This window comes from Phoenix dactylifera, chromosome 7 (assembly GCF_051530095.1).
Source record: "Phoenix dactylifera cultivar Ajwa chromosome 7, Ajwa_hap1_PhDact_Kaust_v1.1, whole genome shotgun sequence".
Lineage (NCBI taxonomy): Eukaryota > Viridiplantae > Streptophyta > Magnoliopsida > Arecales > Arecaceae > Phoenix > Phoenix dactylifera.
In genome coordinates, this window is record NC_143196.1 from 27541385 (window position 1) to 27557842 (window position 16458).

Consider the following 16458-nt stretch of genomic DNA (forward strand, 5'->3'; position numbering starts at 1 on the left):
GATCACGCCCTCTTCTAGTGCATGAGAGCGTGGCGCATGTGGAGGATGACTGTTTTCCCTCGGGAGATACTCCACTCAGCGATCCCATCGGACTCTTTTCTCCAGTTCTTGAGAAGTTCATTGTGCAGGCTTCATCTTAGGTCGGAGGGTGTCCTAGCGGCTTATGTCACTTACCATATTTAGCTGTCCAAGAACACCTTGATTTTTGGAGAGAGCAACCCACCATCGAGGAATGTTCTAGAGAGGGCTCGGTTGTAGGCTGCCAAGATCATCCACCTTGGCCCTCTAGGAGAACCCTTGATAGTTTGGGCTACTTGAGATTCTATTCTCTGCTCGTGTAGCATCTCGTATGATGTTTATCACTTTGGAGCCCCTACCTCCGAGCTTCCTCAAGATGAACTTCAGTTGTGTGTTGGATGATGGTAGGAGGGGAGGAGAGGGTTTTGTTATCCAAGGCCCGGACTCCAGATTTGTTGCTATGGGCGGGTGCCCGATCTTCGCTAGTTCTGTGCCTGAAGCAGAGCTGAGGGTCGCTTGGGTCGGACTTAGCCATGCATGGCATACACTCAGGGCCGGCTCGAGCCTTAGGCGACTGAGGCGGTCGCCTAAGGCCCCCGACCCAAAGAAGGCCCCCGCCGCGTCGCTACTTAGTGCCCATCCCACCGTTGCCCTGCAGTTTTCACATCTAAAGCTAGTAGGCAGTAGCTACCGCTTGGCGCCCATGGGCTATGACAACGGACAGACGACAAGATGAGGCATGGCTACGCCGTTATAGTGCCTTCCCTTCCCGACAGGCTACGGGCTACGAGTGAGGTAGCAGGCTACGACAATTGACAAACAACGGACAAGTCCTCCCCCCTTCTCTACCAGTGCTTTTTTTTTTCCTGAACCCTTCTTGGCTTCTTCTCTCCCCCAGTCCCCAGACCCCCTTCAGCCCTTCCCTTCTTGGCTCGACGTCTTCTCAGCCTTCTCTCCGAGTGGCGGCGATTGAATCCACGACATCCTGCAGTGAGACCACCCTTTGCCCCTTCAGAGAGAAGCCGATTGATCAACAAATCATCTGATCAAGTCCTTAATCCTCCTCTCCTCGGCTCCTCTGCGGCTCCGCTCTAATCCTCCTCTCGATCTCGTCAGCGGTCCACAGTCCACCATCCTCCAAGAAGGCAAGAACCTGCCCGTGGAACGGCGGAAGATGGGAAGGGTGAAGACTTTCTATCCTTCTGATTCTGCCGTTTTGGACCTTGACGGCAGCCACCTCCATCTCGACTGGACCACCCAACCACTAAGACGGTAAGCCCTAAGGCCCCCTTCTCCCCGCCGTCCCCGGAAGAGTGAAGACTTTCTTCCCCGGTGGTTGGATGTTAAAGTTTTTTAAGATGGGTTTGTATAGGATGTTTCAATTAGGTCCAAACTGTTCTTGGAGTTGTACTCTGCTTCACATGTTGAAACTATGTTATTATATAATACGTATACGAGACGGAGGCAAGTCAGGGTATAGGGCTTTTAAATTTTTTTATGATGCAGGACTCCTACTTTCTATATTACCGTGGGAGGACCATGAAATAAGCCATTTGCTCATAAGCTTTTGATTGTCTCAATTAGAAAGCTCCTGAAGTCCTACAGGGACAGAGTTGTAGACTCTAGGGATGAGATGGGAGAGTGAATAGATAATATCATGAGGTATATGCATAATAATTCTTTTATAAGTGACAGTTCCAAAGGGAATCACTGAAATTACAGAAGTTAAAAGATTTTATTCAATGAGTCACTGACCCACTTGGCACCCTGAGAGAATACTAATTAAGTTTGCTAGCACCGTCAAGAAGGGATAATCTCGAAGAAAGAAGAACCGAAGAAGCATAAAGAAAAAGAAAGAAAATGAAATAAGGAAGAAAGAACAAAAACATAAAAACGAGGAAAGAACCCTCGAGATTTTTCAATTTCTTTTTTTTTTGTTTTAATAGTGATTTCTTGATTTTCAATTTCTTATTTGCGGTCAACTATGTCACAAGAAAGATTAAATGGATTAGCTATATTATTTATTGAAAATAGTATTTTAATGAATCTCGAGTACAAAAATTTGATTAGCAATTTTGCATCTAGATGGATTATTTTTAAATAAATTTTTAAAACATTTTGCACTTATTAAAAAAATTATTATTATTATTTTAAAAAAGGTCTCTCTTAGTGAGTTCGCCTTAGGCCCCCAAATGTATTGGGCCGCCCCTGCATACACTGAGAACTGAAGCTATCTTGATGGAGGGTGATTCGGCGATGGTGATCGGTTGGTTCTAGTGACGAGCAAGGGGGAGGGGGGGAGGGTGCAGGCCCACATCCCTTCATTCAGGACATCTAGAGAGTGGAGAGGGGAATTACCTCCTTTGGGGCGGGCCATGTTTATAGGGAGGTCAATGGGGCTGCAGATTGGATGGCTGCCTTCGACATGGCATAGGAGACCCCCTTTAGAATAGTCGCTATAACAAACATAGGAGCTTGTCGCTATACCTAGTTTGCCAACCTGCAGTGCAAAATAACATTAGCTAGACTCCTCTATATTAGGACATAAGTCATAATAATGTAGGATATGAAAACCATGACTATGTAAATTGTTGTGAAATAAAAGCCGGTACCATACTAACTTCCACAAAAATAGAGCCCTAATCCTCCATATCCAACCAATACCTCTAGATGATGGAGCTTTAGTCTTAGAAAAATTATATAAGTTTGATATTCTAACTGACAACCTATGTAAAGATCCCCATCTCAATTTATCCTCAATATCTTCACCTGGTATAGAAATAGAACAAATTCTATCAACCAGTTCTTCTAGAAAGTATTGATAAATCACAAAAAAATCCCAACTATACTCACCTACCACCATGAGATTTTTAACTTTGAGATTCTACAAAGAGCTGGTATTCACTGGTACCGGCCAATATGCAATAGAAATATCTGAAATTCATTAATCTTAAATCATATTAATAGACGTCTCATTACCCACAATCCATCTAAATTAGATAAAATAAATGGTGCAAAAGAACACAAGTTCCTTTAAATAGGTGAACTGGTGTGTGGTCACATTGGAGAGATGTGAACGACTAAACTCCATATTTTGCTCACATAAGAGAAACCCATAACTCTCTAGGTCACTATAAACCACACAACATGTTTGGCCATTAGATCATCACTTCAAGCAATTAGAGAAGTAATATCCAATCCCTCTGTCCTGATCGGCTGGCAAATACAATTCCAAGATACTAGATGTACTCTTATAGATGAATTTGAGAAACCCTGTAGAAAATTTCCTATTATATCTTCCAACTTTAAAAGCACACTCTTAGGAATAATGCAGTGAGACATCAAATAGATAGGAAGAGCAGGGAGTGCATACTTAATTAATGTATTCCTACCCATCATAGAAAGAGCGTTCCATTGCCACCCTTCTAACCTCCTCAAAAATTATTGTTCCAGACCACTACAGTCCATCAAGCTCAATCTTTTGCTAGACATCGTAACCACCAAATAATTCTACATTTCATCAAATTTCTGAATATGCAAATAATTCTTAATTTGATTCCTTAATAAGGTATTAACTTTTGGAATGAATCTGACAACTGATTTTTCTAAGTTAATTTTTTTGTCTTATGTCATGCAATACTCTAATAAAATATTACATAGCACCATAGCATTAGTCAATGTAACTCGAGCAAATAGAACACAGTCATTCTCAAAAAAAAAGTGAGAGATATTTATTATTGTACCTTATGGTTGATGGACTATAAGCGAGTTTCTCAACATAGTATCTCTAAGCTTTCTAGACAAAGCATCTGAGCAAATATGATGATAAAGAATATCCTTACCTAAAACCTATCATAGAACAGAAACTTTCTGAAGGAGATCCATTTATTAAAATTGAAAAAGATGGAGAAAGTAGACAACCACAAATCCAGTCAATCCAAGTTATGAAATCCCACTCACTAGATGGAAGAAAAAAAGAATATCCCATCTTACTCAATCATATGCCCATTCCATATCCCATTTAATAGATATATAACCTCTCTAATTTTCGACTTGGAGTCTTATGTCTCTTAACTCAATTCTCCATCATCCAAAATACAACTATTTTGGAGAAACCATCTCGTGAAGTCTACTTGAATTTTGAATTTAGAATTTTTATATATCTTTTACTTCATATTTTGATAAAATAAAAGGATGGTTAATAAATTGAATGCTTTGAGATATATTTTTTGACACAAATTATTGTGCATATACATATATATGTATTTATACATAATGTAAATATAAATACATTATATGCATATATATTTACATACATATGCATGCATGCATTTACATGTGCACATTATATATACATACATTTATTTATATATTTATTTTTATTTATATTTACACACAAATATATGTATATATTTGTATGTGTATTTGTATGCATGTATATATATGTACATAGAACTCATGCTTCAATGGTTGAAATGTTTTAAGGGCATTGTTCTTTGGATCATATAAAAATGCAAATCATTTGGATAATATGAAAATAATTATTATGCCATCCATTTATGCAGTCTGCATGAGTAATTAAGTGATGTTGTTTCGAAGTTTTTTTTTCTTTGTTGTAGCTCCAATTCTGCTTATCTTTTTTTTTTTTTTTTTGATAAGTTGGTTAGATATACATATTTTGAATGCTTCTAATAAGTATACATTATAGATGGTAGTTTTCTCAATCTAATACTTATATTTTAGGATCTCCCTATTATTAGTGGGTATAAATTTACGAAATTTGTAAGCCTTTTACAATTTTAGAAATATCCCTTTATAGATTAGAACCTCTCTCACTAAATAACATGGTTATATTATTGCTTGGAGATAAGCTCTATGAACATGTCAACTACATAGATTTTTGCAAATATCCAAATTAAAAATCTGCACCATTTATTATGATCTATACTATTAAAAATATCTAGAAAACCAAATATGATATATTTTGATAGTTTTTAAGTTATGCCTCAAGTGGATATAAAAAATTACTAGTCAAATATTTAGATTTCACAAAATATTAACTTTACTTATTTGTATAAAATGTATAGAGTTAAGAGGACTTATGCACATATTATATGGTTTACACACATTTAGATTTAACTCATGTACACATTCTGACTTATAAATGGTTGCATGCATTTAAATATCTATAATATATAGATAAAAAGGTAGGCCTTATATAATATATGCATTTAAAACATCTCAATGCAATATAAATATAGTTTATATTTATTTAAACTATCTACTTTACATAGATAGAACGGTAGGCGATATATAACATATACATTCAGACATCTCCCTGCAAGACGAAATATTTTGCGAACTTTAAAAATTTAAGGGGAATGTATGCAAATTATCTTTTGTTTTTTTTTTTATGTAATGCAAATTCTCTTTTGGAGAACGTCAAAAAAATCGGATAAGTTTCCGATTCACCCCACCGAATCGAATCGGCACCCACACCTATAAACACCTGAACCACCCCACCGATTCCCACCTCGTCCGGCCACTGACTCGGCTTCCTCTCCTCGAAGACGACTCCAAGGTTCTCTCGACGCCGCGCCCTCGATCGGAGGTAAAGCCCTCTCCTTCTCCTCTCCCTCCTTCTTTAAAAGGATTTCTCCAAGCCTTCTCCATTTTCCCTCGCCCTCTTCTTCTTCATCCGCCAAAAACCCTAAGACCCGATTTCCTCCGGAATTCGTTGATTCTTTTGGTTTAATTGAATCGGATTTCTCGGAAGGGACACATACGTTTCTTGTTTTGGGGAATCGTGTCGAATTGATCCTGCTGCATCTCTTTTGCTAGGGTTTTTCGCTTATAAACCTTTTGAGGAGTTGCAGTAGAGGTAGAGGATGACTGTTGCCGCTCCCGGGCAACTGAATCTTGAGGAGCCCCCGTCGTGGGGGTCTCGGAGCGTCGACTGCTTCGAGAAATTGGAGCAGATTGGTGAAGGCACATATGGGTGAGTGTGAAACCGGTCAAAGTTCTCTCTTTTATTACTCGGTTGCATAGATCCTTGTGCTGATATCGTTTGTGTTCCTGGACGTCTTGATATATGTTTCCATAAAATATGCTCCTTTTCTTTGAGTTAGTACTGAATTCTGGTTGAAGGGTTGCATCTTTTACTTTCCTGTTGATAGTATATGCCAACTAATATATTGATATATACAATCATGACAAGCTCTAAGCCTGAATTGGTGTAGAAATCATAAAACTCTCGGGAATCATGTGCATATAGATTCTTCTTAATGTAAATTTGGTTTGGTTGTTGTTAAGCGGGAGGTTTTGTAAAGTGTCGGTGAATTACACTGCATCTCATAATCTTTTTTTAAAGAAAATTTGTCCCAAAATTGATGAAACTGCGAATAAATTCTTCTATTTTTGCCTTTCATTACTTAGAATAGCACGCAATGTAGTGTCACATGGTTTGTAAGGCATCACACTTCATTATGGATATTTTGGTGGTGGATTTGTTTTTTTAATGTCTTCATCAGTGTGCAATACAGATACACATGTCAATATCCTCTTATTTATATAAGTGCTTGAGGTTTTGGTGGAATTTGTTCGAGTTAGTTTTTATTGTCTTAGGCCTTCTAAATTGCATCTAGAGGCCTTTGTATCGTTTGTGTGTCATCAGCAGCATGCAATGGTGGATACAACATATTAATATGTATCTACTAACATCCATGACTTATTTTTGACATATTTATTGGTTTGATCACTGAAGAGTATCTTTTTTTCTTGCACTGTTACAATGATTGCAGGCAGGTCTATATGGCAAGAGAAATAAAAACAGGGGAAATAGTGGCCCTGAAGAAAATTAGAATGGACAATGAAAGAGAAGGAGTTACGCGTTTGTGTTCTACCTATATGCTTATTGGAAATTCTTCAAGTTGAATGGATAAAATATTCATCCTTTACCTTGGCTAAAATTTTATTAGTCTTGCAGTTTCCTATAACAGCCATACGCGAAATCAAAATTCTGAAGAAGCTGCATCATGAAAATGTTATCCAATTGAAGGAGATTGTGACCTCTCCAGGTTTTTTCATGTCGCACATGAGCTCCTCTTCATACATGTCAAGTTTGTTGTATCATTAATTTATTTATTTTTCGGTTAAACATAACCAGGTCCTGAAAAGGATGAACAAGGAAAGCCAGGTGGGTTCTGTTCAGTAACTTAGCTACCTAGTTTCACTTTGAATGTCTCGGTTAAAAATCATATATTTGACCAATTACGAATTCAGTTTTTTTTTTTTTCTCCTGCCTAGCCATCCCTTCTCAAGGGGAACTCTGATGTTCAAATTGTTGAATGCTGCAGATGCTAACAAGTATAAAGGAAACATCTACATGGTTTTTGAGTACATGGATCATGATTTGACTGGCCTAGCAGACCGTCCTGGGATGAGATTCACTGTACCCCAAATTAAGGTATTAAATAAGGCCTCCATAATTTTGTGTTCACTATTCATTTTACCGCCTCCTGATTGTCTACTTCTGCTGTTTGGTCATGCCCAATCAGTGCTACATGAGGCAGCTGCTAACAGGTCTTCATTATTGTCATGTCAATCAAGTGCTCCATCGCGACATTAAAGGTAGTTTAAAGTATTGCATATGCAATGAGTCAAAAATTTTGTTTTCAACCTTGATTTTGCTGCTGATTTGATGAATTATGGTTATTGGTGTAGGTTCTAATCTTCTAATTGATAATGAGGGGAATCTAAAACTTGCTGATTTTGGCCTTGCACGGTCATTCTCCAGTGATCACAATGGAAACCTAACAAATCGTGTGATCACATTGTGGTACAGGTAAATACTGTCTTCATCAACCTTTGAATACAATGCTGATTTCCATACTTGTAAATTTTTTTCCTGGTTCAACACAATGCACCACTCTCTGCATCTAACTGGTTAAGTTTCATGGCATTTTTGGTAACAGGCCTCCAGAGTTGCTGCTTGGAACTACAAAGTATGGTCCAGCTGTTGACATGTGGTCTGTCGGTTGTATCTTTGCAGAACTTCTGCATGGGAAACCAATCTTGCCGGGAAAAAATGAGGTATTTTGCTTATGCGTGAATCTTTACATTTCCTTTCTTTTATAGTGGTCTTATTCCTTCTAGTTCATATTGGTCTTCATGTTCATTCATGACCTAGGGTTCGTACGTACATGTACAAGCAAATGTAATATTATGTTCTGTGACTGTGGCAGTTTCTTAGGACACATAGTTTTGGTACGGCTTGTATTATTTATTTTCGCTCTGAATCTTTTCAAAGGTGAATAATATTCTCAACAAAATTGAGCATATAATGTCTAGAGAAGTCTTATGCTATTGCAGATGGCTTTCAGAATTTTTTGTTGAGACACAAGAACAATAAGTAGAGGAAAAATTTGTCTACATGCTATTATCAATAGATAGACACATAGTATAATGACTAAATGAAATGCAATTTAAGAGCATGTGAATTAAAATAAAGACAAGTAAGGTGATGGTGAAGGATCAGGGGAAGGAGTTTTTAATATGATTAATTACTGAAGGAAATGAATCTTGATTTGGGAAAAGTGCAGGCTTTTTTGAGAAAAAGGCTTCATAATTTTCATCTACGTCTAAAGAAGCTGACCAAGAAGAGCAGGAGAGAGGATTTTTGGGTTATGATTTTATAATACTATAATGTTGCTTTGTAGGTGTGAAAAATGATTCTATCTTGCAAGAAAGTGTGCCACCATCAAACCGCACCCTCTCCCACCCCAACCAAAAAGAAAAAGATGAGAGGTATTTGATTAGGGTTTTAGTTAGTCTAGGTCAAGCAAATGGTTGTACCAATTTGCTTGATGCAACTGACAATTTTCTTTATAGAACATACAAATTTCAGATAAATCTGTTTTGACTTGTTATTCAAGTCCTTTTTCTGTTTGATGCAATCTGACTATTTTCTTTATAGTATGTACAGAATTTGTAGAATTTATCAAGGGAAGTAAGGGAAATGCTTAAGAGTTCTAATAAGCAACAATTGTTAAAGAAAAAAATGTTTGAAGGTGTTTTGTGAAGAAAGGGAGTCTAAAGCCTTTGAGTTCCAAGGGTTAGGGTTTCATCCATTTTATAGGGGTATAAAGGAGGAAAATGCGGGTATCCAGAGGCTGCCTCACATCAAAGCAGCACAAAGCCTGAATCGTGGCACAACTTTTAGTTAGTTCAAGATGGCCTAGAGCTTTCTTACCAATTGATGCTTTTTCATCGCTTCATAAAGGAAAATAAGTAAAGGTTTAAGCAATAGGTAGGTGTTTCCATTGATACAAACAACAAACCTGATCTTCGCATCTCTATCCATTGGATCACTGATAAGTAACAACGGCAATTACGATTACAATAATATTAACAGTAACAAATAACAAGAGGCAATAATAATAAGATAGGGTGACACCTTATACTTTAAATGGTTACTGGTAACTTGGGGGGAAAGAGGGCATAGTGTTGCTTCTTACATATGTCAAGAAGAATATTCACCACCAGATCTCATGAATGCACTTGTAAATGAAAGAGTATATTTAGTGATGAGCTTTAGTTATGTTCATGAAAGAAGTGATCACTATTTTATCCATGTCAAACCTAACATTGGGAATTCTTGATTTTGTTGCTCAATATCTTCAGAGTGCTGTTTTTTTAATAGTTTCTTTCTACATGCAATTGTATATAAAGAGCTTACTACGATGGTCTTCATGGATACAAATGCTTAAAAATGGACTGCATTTTTCAGTTGGTAAAGAAAGCAAAAGAGATCATAGTTTTCATATTGTAGGGAGGCTTATCATATACCGATTACTTAGTTCCACACATCGTTTAGTAAGATTGTTTTCTATAAATATTTTTGGTGTATGAGAATCATATCATAGAACCATCCCTGAAATTTAACTTCCCCAAGATTGTCATTGTGAAATAAGTTGTGTAGTTTATGCAAAATAAGATGCCTAAAATATGCAATTGATTGTTTAATACTATCTTGGTGTCTAGTATGTTACACTGCCATACCAACACATTGTAAAAGTGGCTATGTTGGGACAGCACCTATACCATGTGGTGGTACAGTACTGTATGGAGCCCCTGTACCATATGGTAGGGTACCATACTGGTTTCCTACAGGGGATGGTATGGTATGCCACGTATGGACTCATACAGTCAACTATGCAAAACGTTGTTTAAAAGTTGACCCTTTTATCTTTGCCGACTATAGTTCACCCTTTTCTTTAGCTGACTTTAAAATTTTGCTTTAATTTTAAAGGTAACGCTAAAATGGAATTGTGGAATTAGTTTTTAGTTTGAAGTAAGATGTGGTTTTATCATTACGGCACTGTTCGTAATCAGCCAAGCAAATGGTTGCACCAGTTTGTTTGATGCAAATGACTATTTTCTTTATAGGACCTACAAATCTCAGATAAATCTGTTTTGACTTGTTATTTGAGTCCTTTTTTTGTTTGATGCAGTCGGATTATTTTCTTTATAGTACAATACAGAATTCATATAAGTCTGTTTTTTCTTGCTATTTTAAATCCTTTCCTTATTTAAAGCTCTCAAAGATGAATATGATATCTTGCTACTGACTTTCCTGCAGCCGGAGCAACTAACTAAGATATTTGAACTCTGTGGGACTCCGGATGAGGTCAACTGGCCTGGTGTTTCTAAAATTCCCTGGTATAACAATTTTAAGCCTTCACGGCCAATGAAGAGACGGCTCAGGGAGGTTTTCAAGCAGTAAGTAACTTGGTATCTTTTGCTCTTTTTTCATCCATGTTGTCAAGTCTGGCATGATACTTTTTTTTTTTGATAAGCAGTATTTCGATGAGCGGGTACGAAGATTTGAAATTCTGGATATTTTTTGGTTCATGTCCTTCGCACTTCTGTTAAAATGTTATTTGTGATTTGGCAGTTTTGACCGTCATGCTTTGGACTTGCTAGAGAGAATGTTAACACTGGATCCATCCCAGGTAATTTCATCAATATATTACCTCTTATATATTTAGAAAAACTTAATCACAATGACCTAATGAATACGACCTGAATTATTTTTGCATCATCAAAATTGACTTCATACAAAGGGTTAGTCTAATATCATAAGTTAATTTTATGCTTGATTTTATTTGTGTAGATTCATTCTTAAGTGTCAATTTTTCAGGCTGGTGTTGTATGTGCTTGTATTTTATTATTTTAAACTAGCAGAACTGGATCAAAATTATCCTTTTCTTGTGCCTATAATATATGAGGAGAAAATTTGATGCCAATATATCAGATGTTGAAACACATTGGTTCGTTAAAGTAGCATTATAGTTTGAGTATGAAGTGGAAACAGAATATGCTATTGACATGGAAACAAAGTTTACATGAATGAAGTAACAACATATAAATAATCTTCTTGAAATTTAGGATATAATATGGAGGTTATATTGAGTGGTGCATGAGCTTTTGCTTGAATATGGCATGGTACGAGACATCATATTGGCAGCAAGCAGACAATGGAACCATGAGACTGGTTCTCTAAATTCCTCATGTATATGTGTGGATAATTTGAATCAGGCATGGGAAATGATGAGGTTTTATGGTTAACAACATCTAGTTTTTTTTACTCTTTTTGTATTCATAAAAAAGAGGGCACTTGGTCGGTTAATGCTAACTTAATATGTATTTTGAATGCCATATAGGCAAATTTTGTTAGTCAAGACCAGAAGATGGGATTTGCTGACAGTTGAGGTCCTTGTGTAGTGCTCTATTAGTGTGTACAGATTACTGTGATTATATTGGATAAAGCTGGGTGTGGTTTCCTAGTCGGACTAGTAGATTAAACGAGAGGCATGTAAACTAGAGTATGTCGGAGTTTTCCTTTTGGGAAGAGTTGCAATGACAATCATGGTTCAGTATTGTGTTATGGCGACAAGTCATGCAAAGATTGCACTCTGGCACAGCAATATCACAATGTAAATCATGACATTGTTATCAAGGCATAAACCCAATGTGCATCATAAACATCATATGTGATGATGGACTTTCATCAAAACACACACACACACACACACACACACAGAGGATTGTTCTAATTGCGTGAGAATTCTTTGCAGTCAGACTCATGCAGAACTGTACTGCTTTCTTTTCCCTTCCTGTAAATTGGAGATAATTAGACTGTTAATAGATGTTTGCTTAGTGCTGCTTCACTTCCTCTATCCTGTCATTAGCATCTCTTTCTTTATTTTCATGTGCTGGCTTTCCTTGCTTGGACAGGGATGAAACTTTAGGAGTGTAGAAAGCTTTGGTTGGCTGGAAAATCTGATGTCCACTTCCAATTGGGGCTCATCAAAACATTATTGGCATTTTTTATCAAATAATAATAAGTATTATAATTGGTGTCCGCAACTTTCTCAGTTTTTGTGATGCTTAAGTATTAAGTTGTCGTATTCTACTCTGCTGCTCAATTTCTATTTATATAGCGGCTTTATAAATTTCTATACTGAATGTTTCCTTTTTGCATCAAACTCAAATATTTTTAGCCTCACAGCTACGTAACGTCAACTTTTCAATTATTATTGCAAATTATGTAGAAGATTTATCGGTTGGGCATGTGCTGGTATCAGTCCATACTCCATTTAGGCAACGTTGTTAAAAGGAAATCAGACATGTTAGATAGAAGAAAATTCTAATTGGGTGATTTGGAACCTCTAGCTGGTTGTCATCTGCTAGTGAATTCCCCATTTAGGCCATGGATTCCAATCAGGATGAGCCTTGGAGGGAATATTTTTAATGGCTATAATTCTTTTGATTGAGATTTTGTGTATGTTCCATATGAACATCAATTTGGATGATGGAAAGTTCTTATGTCTTGCTCAAGTGAGTTTGTTTTTTGTTTCTCTATGTCCTTCCCTGTAAAATTTTTGAGCTGATGCTGTGTCTGTACATCATTTCACGTTGATACAAGTTTGATATTTTCTTTCTTTGTTTATTACGGCATTTGTTCCAATGTTTCAGAGGATTTCTGCAAAAGATGCACTGGATGCGGAGTACTTTTGGAATGATCCTCTACCTTGTGATCCTAAAAGGTATGTGTTTTTCTCCCTAACTTTAGAAACCAAATATGTCTCTTTTTCTTGCACTTATTTGCTCCTTGATCTTGGCTGAGCCATCTCGCTTGATCCAATCTATCATTTATGTTGCCCTTCATGCAAATTACTCGCCCTTTTTTAAGAACAAATTACTCACCTTCAATTCATTGTCCTGTGTCTATTTCTTGGCGATACAGCTTACCAAAGTATGAGTCCTCACATGAGTTCCAGACAAAGAAGAAGCGTCAACAGCAACGACAACAGCAAGAGGAAGCAGCAAAGCGACAGAAAATACAGCATCCACCACCGCATGCCCGTCTGCCACCCATTCAGCAAACTGGGCAACCACACCCTCAGATCAGACCTGGTCCCAGCCAGCCTATGCACAATGCTCCTCCTCCCATGGCTGCTGGCCCAAGCCATCACTATGGCAAGCCACGAGGCCCTTCTGGAGGGCCAAGCAGATACCCACAAGGTGGAAATCCAAGTGGTGGATATAACCCAAATCGTGGTGGTCAAGGTGGTGGTTATGGCGGCGGTCCATATCCCCAGCAAGGACGTGGACCTCCTCCTTATGGTGGGAGTGGTATGCCTGGTACCGGTGGTCCTAGAGGTGGTAGCGGCAGTGGTTATGGAGTAGGTGCCCCAAATTACCCCCAGGGGGGTCCATATGGTGCTTCAGGTGCAGGCCGGGGCCCCAACATGATGGGTGGGAATCGCAACCAGCAGCACCAACAACAGTACGGTGGCTGGCAGTAGTAAAGTTACATACCTATTCATGTTTAGATTTTTCGGTTTGTTGAGTTGTTTACTTGGAAGTAACTTGTTGTCATGGGTAAGTTGTGTCGGTGCGGAAGCTGAATTATATCTGAGCTTGCAATTAGGGACCTGAAAGCTGTGTTTTGTTTAAGGTATGTGTTCTATATCATTTAAAGTATCATCCTATTAAATTTGTTTGTTTTTCTGTGGTTAGTATGCAGAATGATGCCCATCTCTTGTCGGCTCGGTTATGGGTGGGCATCATTAGAACACCTGCTGGAATGAGGGTCCTCCAATTCTGTTGTTGGAGCTATCTCTACCTTTCAGCACCTTTGTATTATTGTCTTGGAGTCCTTTCTAATTGTAAAGATGGGCAAGTGACATTAACCAGCAGATCCATTGAAATCGCCAGACTCAGTTCGTGTAATATGGATTGTTTGCTATGTTAATTTCCTGATCAAGGCTTGGTTATCTTTTTCTGTCAGGACTTGGGAGTTGTGGAGGTGGGCTTCAAATGTTAGTAGGTGATTCCTGCTGGAAATGCTGTTTCAGTGCAGTATCATTGGCGACCAGGTTTACTCTGGAGAAAAAAGAGAATTTCTTGTTTTTCTTGTAAGTTTATGTTTGCTCAACCTGGAGGCCAGAAAAGTTGATTGTGTTGTCAAATTTCTGCTCGAGCTTGGCTTTGAAGTTGGGTTGGCATTTTCTAACACAACTCAATCTTCGAGTGTAAGGGGAGGGGGAACAATCTTACCCAGTTTATTTAAAGAAGGCATGTACAGGAGAAAGAAGAGCGTGGGGGAAGGGGGAGAGAAAGGAAGCGAAATATCACAAAGTAAGAATCGTCGAGAGTGAATTTCATAATCTATGGTGTGCTATGTGTGCTTTCTCATTACCCAGGTTGCTGCAGTCCTTGAAGAGTTCTAATGAGAGTCTCTGTGGAGCTGCTTTTATGCAGAAATATTCTACTATTTCTTTCTGTCCAGATTGATCACGTCAGGGCTAACACCAATTTATCCCATGCCGTTCTTAAATTGCTCTTGATTCTTGTATGTCTTGATTTTGTCTGCATTAAGAATGGATGGAGGAAATCTGCAGAATTTAATTGCATCTTTTATCCTATTCCAAATTTCTTTAGCAAACAGTTCAAAAGAAGGTGGTTTAGAGTCTGGAGTACTGCAGAAATTACATCCAGAGCTAATCTACCATGTCATTCTTGCAAGCACTTCACCTGTGTGTAACCCGTTTATTTTGATGACTAACCACAGGAATGCTTATCTTTGTTGGAGTTGCTGCTGACCAAAGAGAATGAGAAGTTGGACTCTTGATAGCACCCACGCTAAGTCAAATTGTATTTTGTAGTAGCCTAATGTAACATTGGAAACAATCTGCTAAGGGCTAAATTATCCAGCTAGCAATCTTTCCAAAGTTTGATATTTTTTCCTTGCCCTAAAGTAAATGCTAGCTGACACCAAAAAGGCTGCGAGACTTTGGAAAGGCCTTTCGATAAAGAAGACAGTGATCCGGGACTTATACTGATGCCAAATCTTTTCTCTTTGTAATATGCCCTTTAGATAATGTTTTGTCTAAGACATTATGTACTTTAGTGATAAAACATCCCCCTTTTGCTAACGATGCATTATTAAAATCTTGTAAGTTCTTAATTCTCAATTCACCTTCAGATTTTTCTTTGCAAACCATTTCCCCATTCACTAGATCTTGTGATCCTCCTTCCTAGAGTAATGCTTTTCTAATTCTGCCACTGCGCCTGATTACCCAGGATGGAAGCTTAAAGAGGGACATATAAAGGAAAGCTAGTCAGAGTTTGCTATTAAATCCTTTTATCAATCTTTTCCAATGCTCCTTCATAAGCCTCCTATCGTCCAGAGGCAGACCCAAATATTTAATACGCATTTTTTTTAACATGCAGTTGGCTGTTGGAGTATAACACTTGGCCATTTCATCACTCTCGTGAGCTCTTATGGAAAGTGATATGCAAGCTGAAAATTAGAAAGAATTACCTTGAGTATTATAACTTGATCCCCTTCTGCCTCACATAAGAAAAGGGTATCGTCTGCATGAAGAAGGCTACTTAATCCTGCATGATTTCGAAGGAAGCCTATCCTGTTGATGAGGCCCGGATTGCTGGATTTGTTTGGTAGGACTATTAGGATATCCAAGCAGAGTATATAAAAAAATGGGAATAGAGGATCACCCTGCCAAACACCTGTTTCACAATTGATCCAATTCCCAACACTTCCATTAACTAGAACAACAACCTTGTTAGTGGATATTATTAGTCTTCTCTTGTCAATCCTTTGCCTCAGAAATCCCCTCTTCTCTATTACTTGAATATGAAGTGCGAATTCAACTTGTTGGAAGCCTTCTCGAAATCCAACTCAACCAAGAACTCTTCAATATCATTTCGTTTGCAATGATGAAGAATTTCATTTGTGCACAAGAAGTTTCTACTAAAGATCAACCTTTAATGAAACTTAATTATGCTATATCAATTAGACTATCCAGGTGTAGTCCCAGCTCTGGTTGCGAGTACTTTAGGTGTAACTTT

General features: G+C 37.8%; 1 protein-coding gene across 6 annotated transcripts; it reads left to right on the forward strand.

Moving 5' to 3' along the window:
* The first annotated feature begins 5497 nt into the window (after nt 1-5497).
* Nucleotides 5498-14923, forward strand: LOC103716119 (cyclin-dependent kinase C-2). Of its 6 annotated transcripts, none has more exons than XR_005509486.3 (14): nt 5498-5629; nt 5860-6016; nt 6819-6900; nt 7004-7094; nt 7184-7213; nt 7374-7483; nt 7575-7647; nt 7741-7861; nt 7992-8109; nt 10658-10797; nt 10973-11030; nt 13057-13127; nt 13328-14041; nt 14375-14923. XR_005509486.3 is itself a non-coding variant. In XM_008803992.5 (13 exons), exons 2-13 carry the CDS (start codon nt 5907-5909, stop codon nt 13887-13889), a joined length of 1566 nt encoding a protein of 521 aa, XP_008802214.1. In that variant the 5' UTR covers nt 5498-5629; nt 5860-5906; the 3' UTR covers nt 13890-14080. The 6 variants fall into 6 exon arrangements, 3 of the variants coding, with proteins under 3 accessions (XP_008802214.1, XP_088557559.1, XP_088557560.1); XR_005509487.3 differs by having other exon boundaries at nt 5514-5629; nt 5895-6016; XR_005509488.3 differs by having other exon boundaries at nt 5550-5629; nt 6819-6907.
* The last annotated feature ends 1535 nt before the right edge of the window (nt 14924-16458 follow it).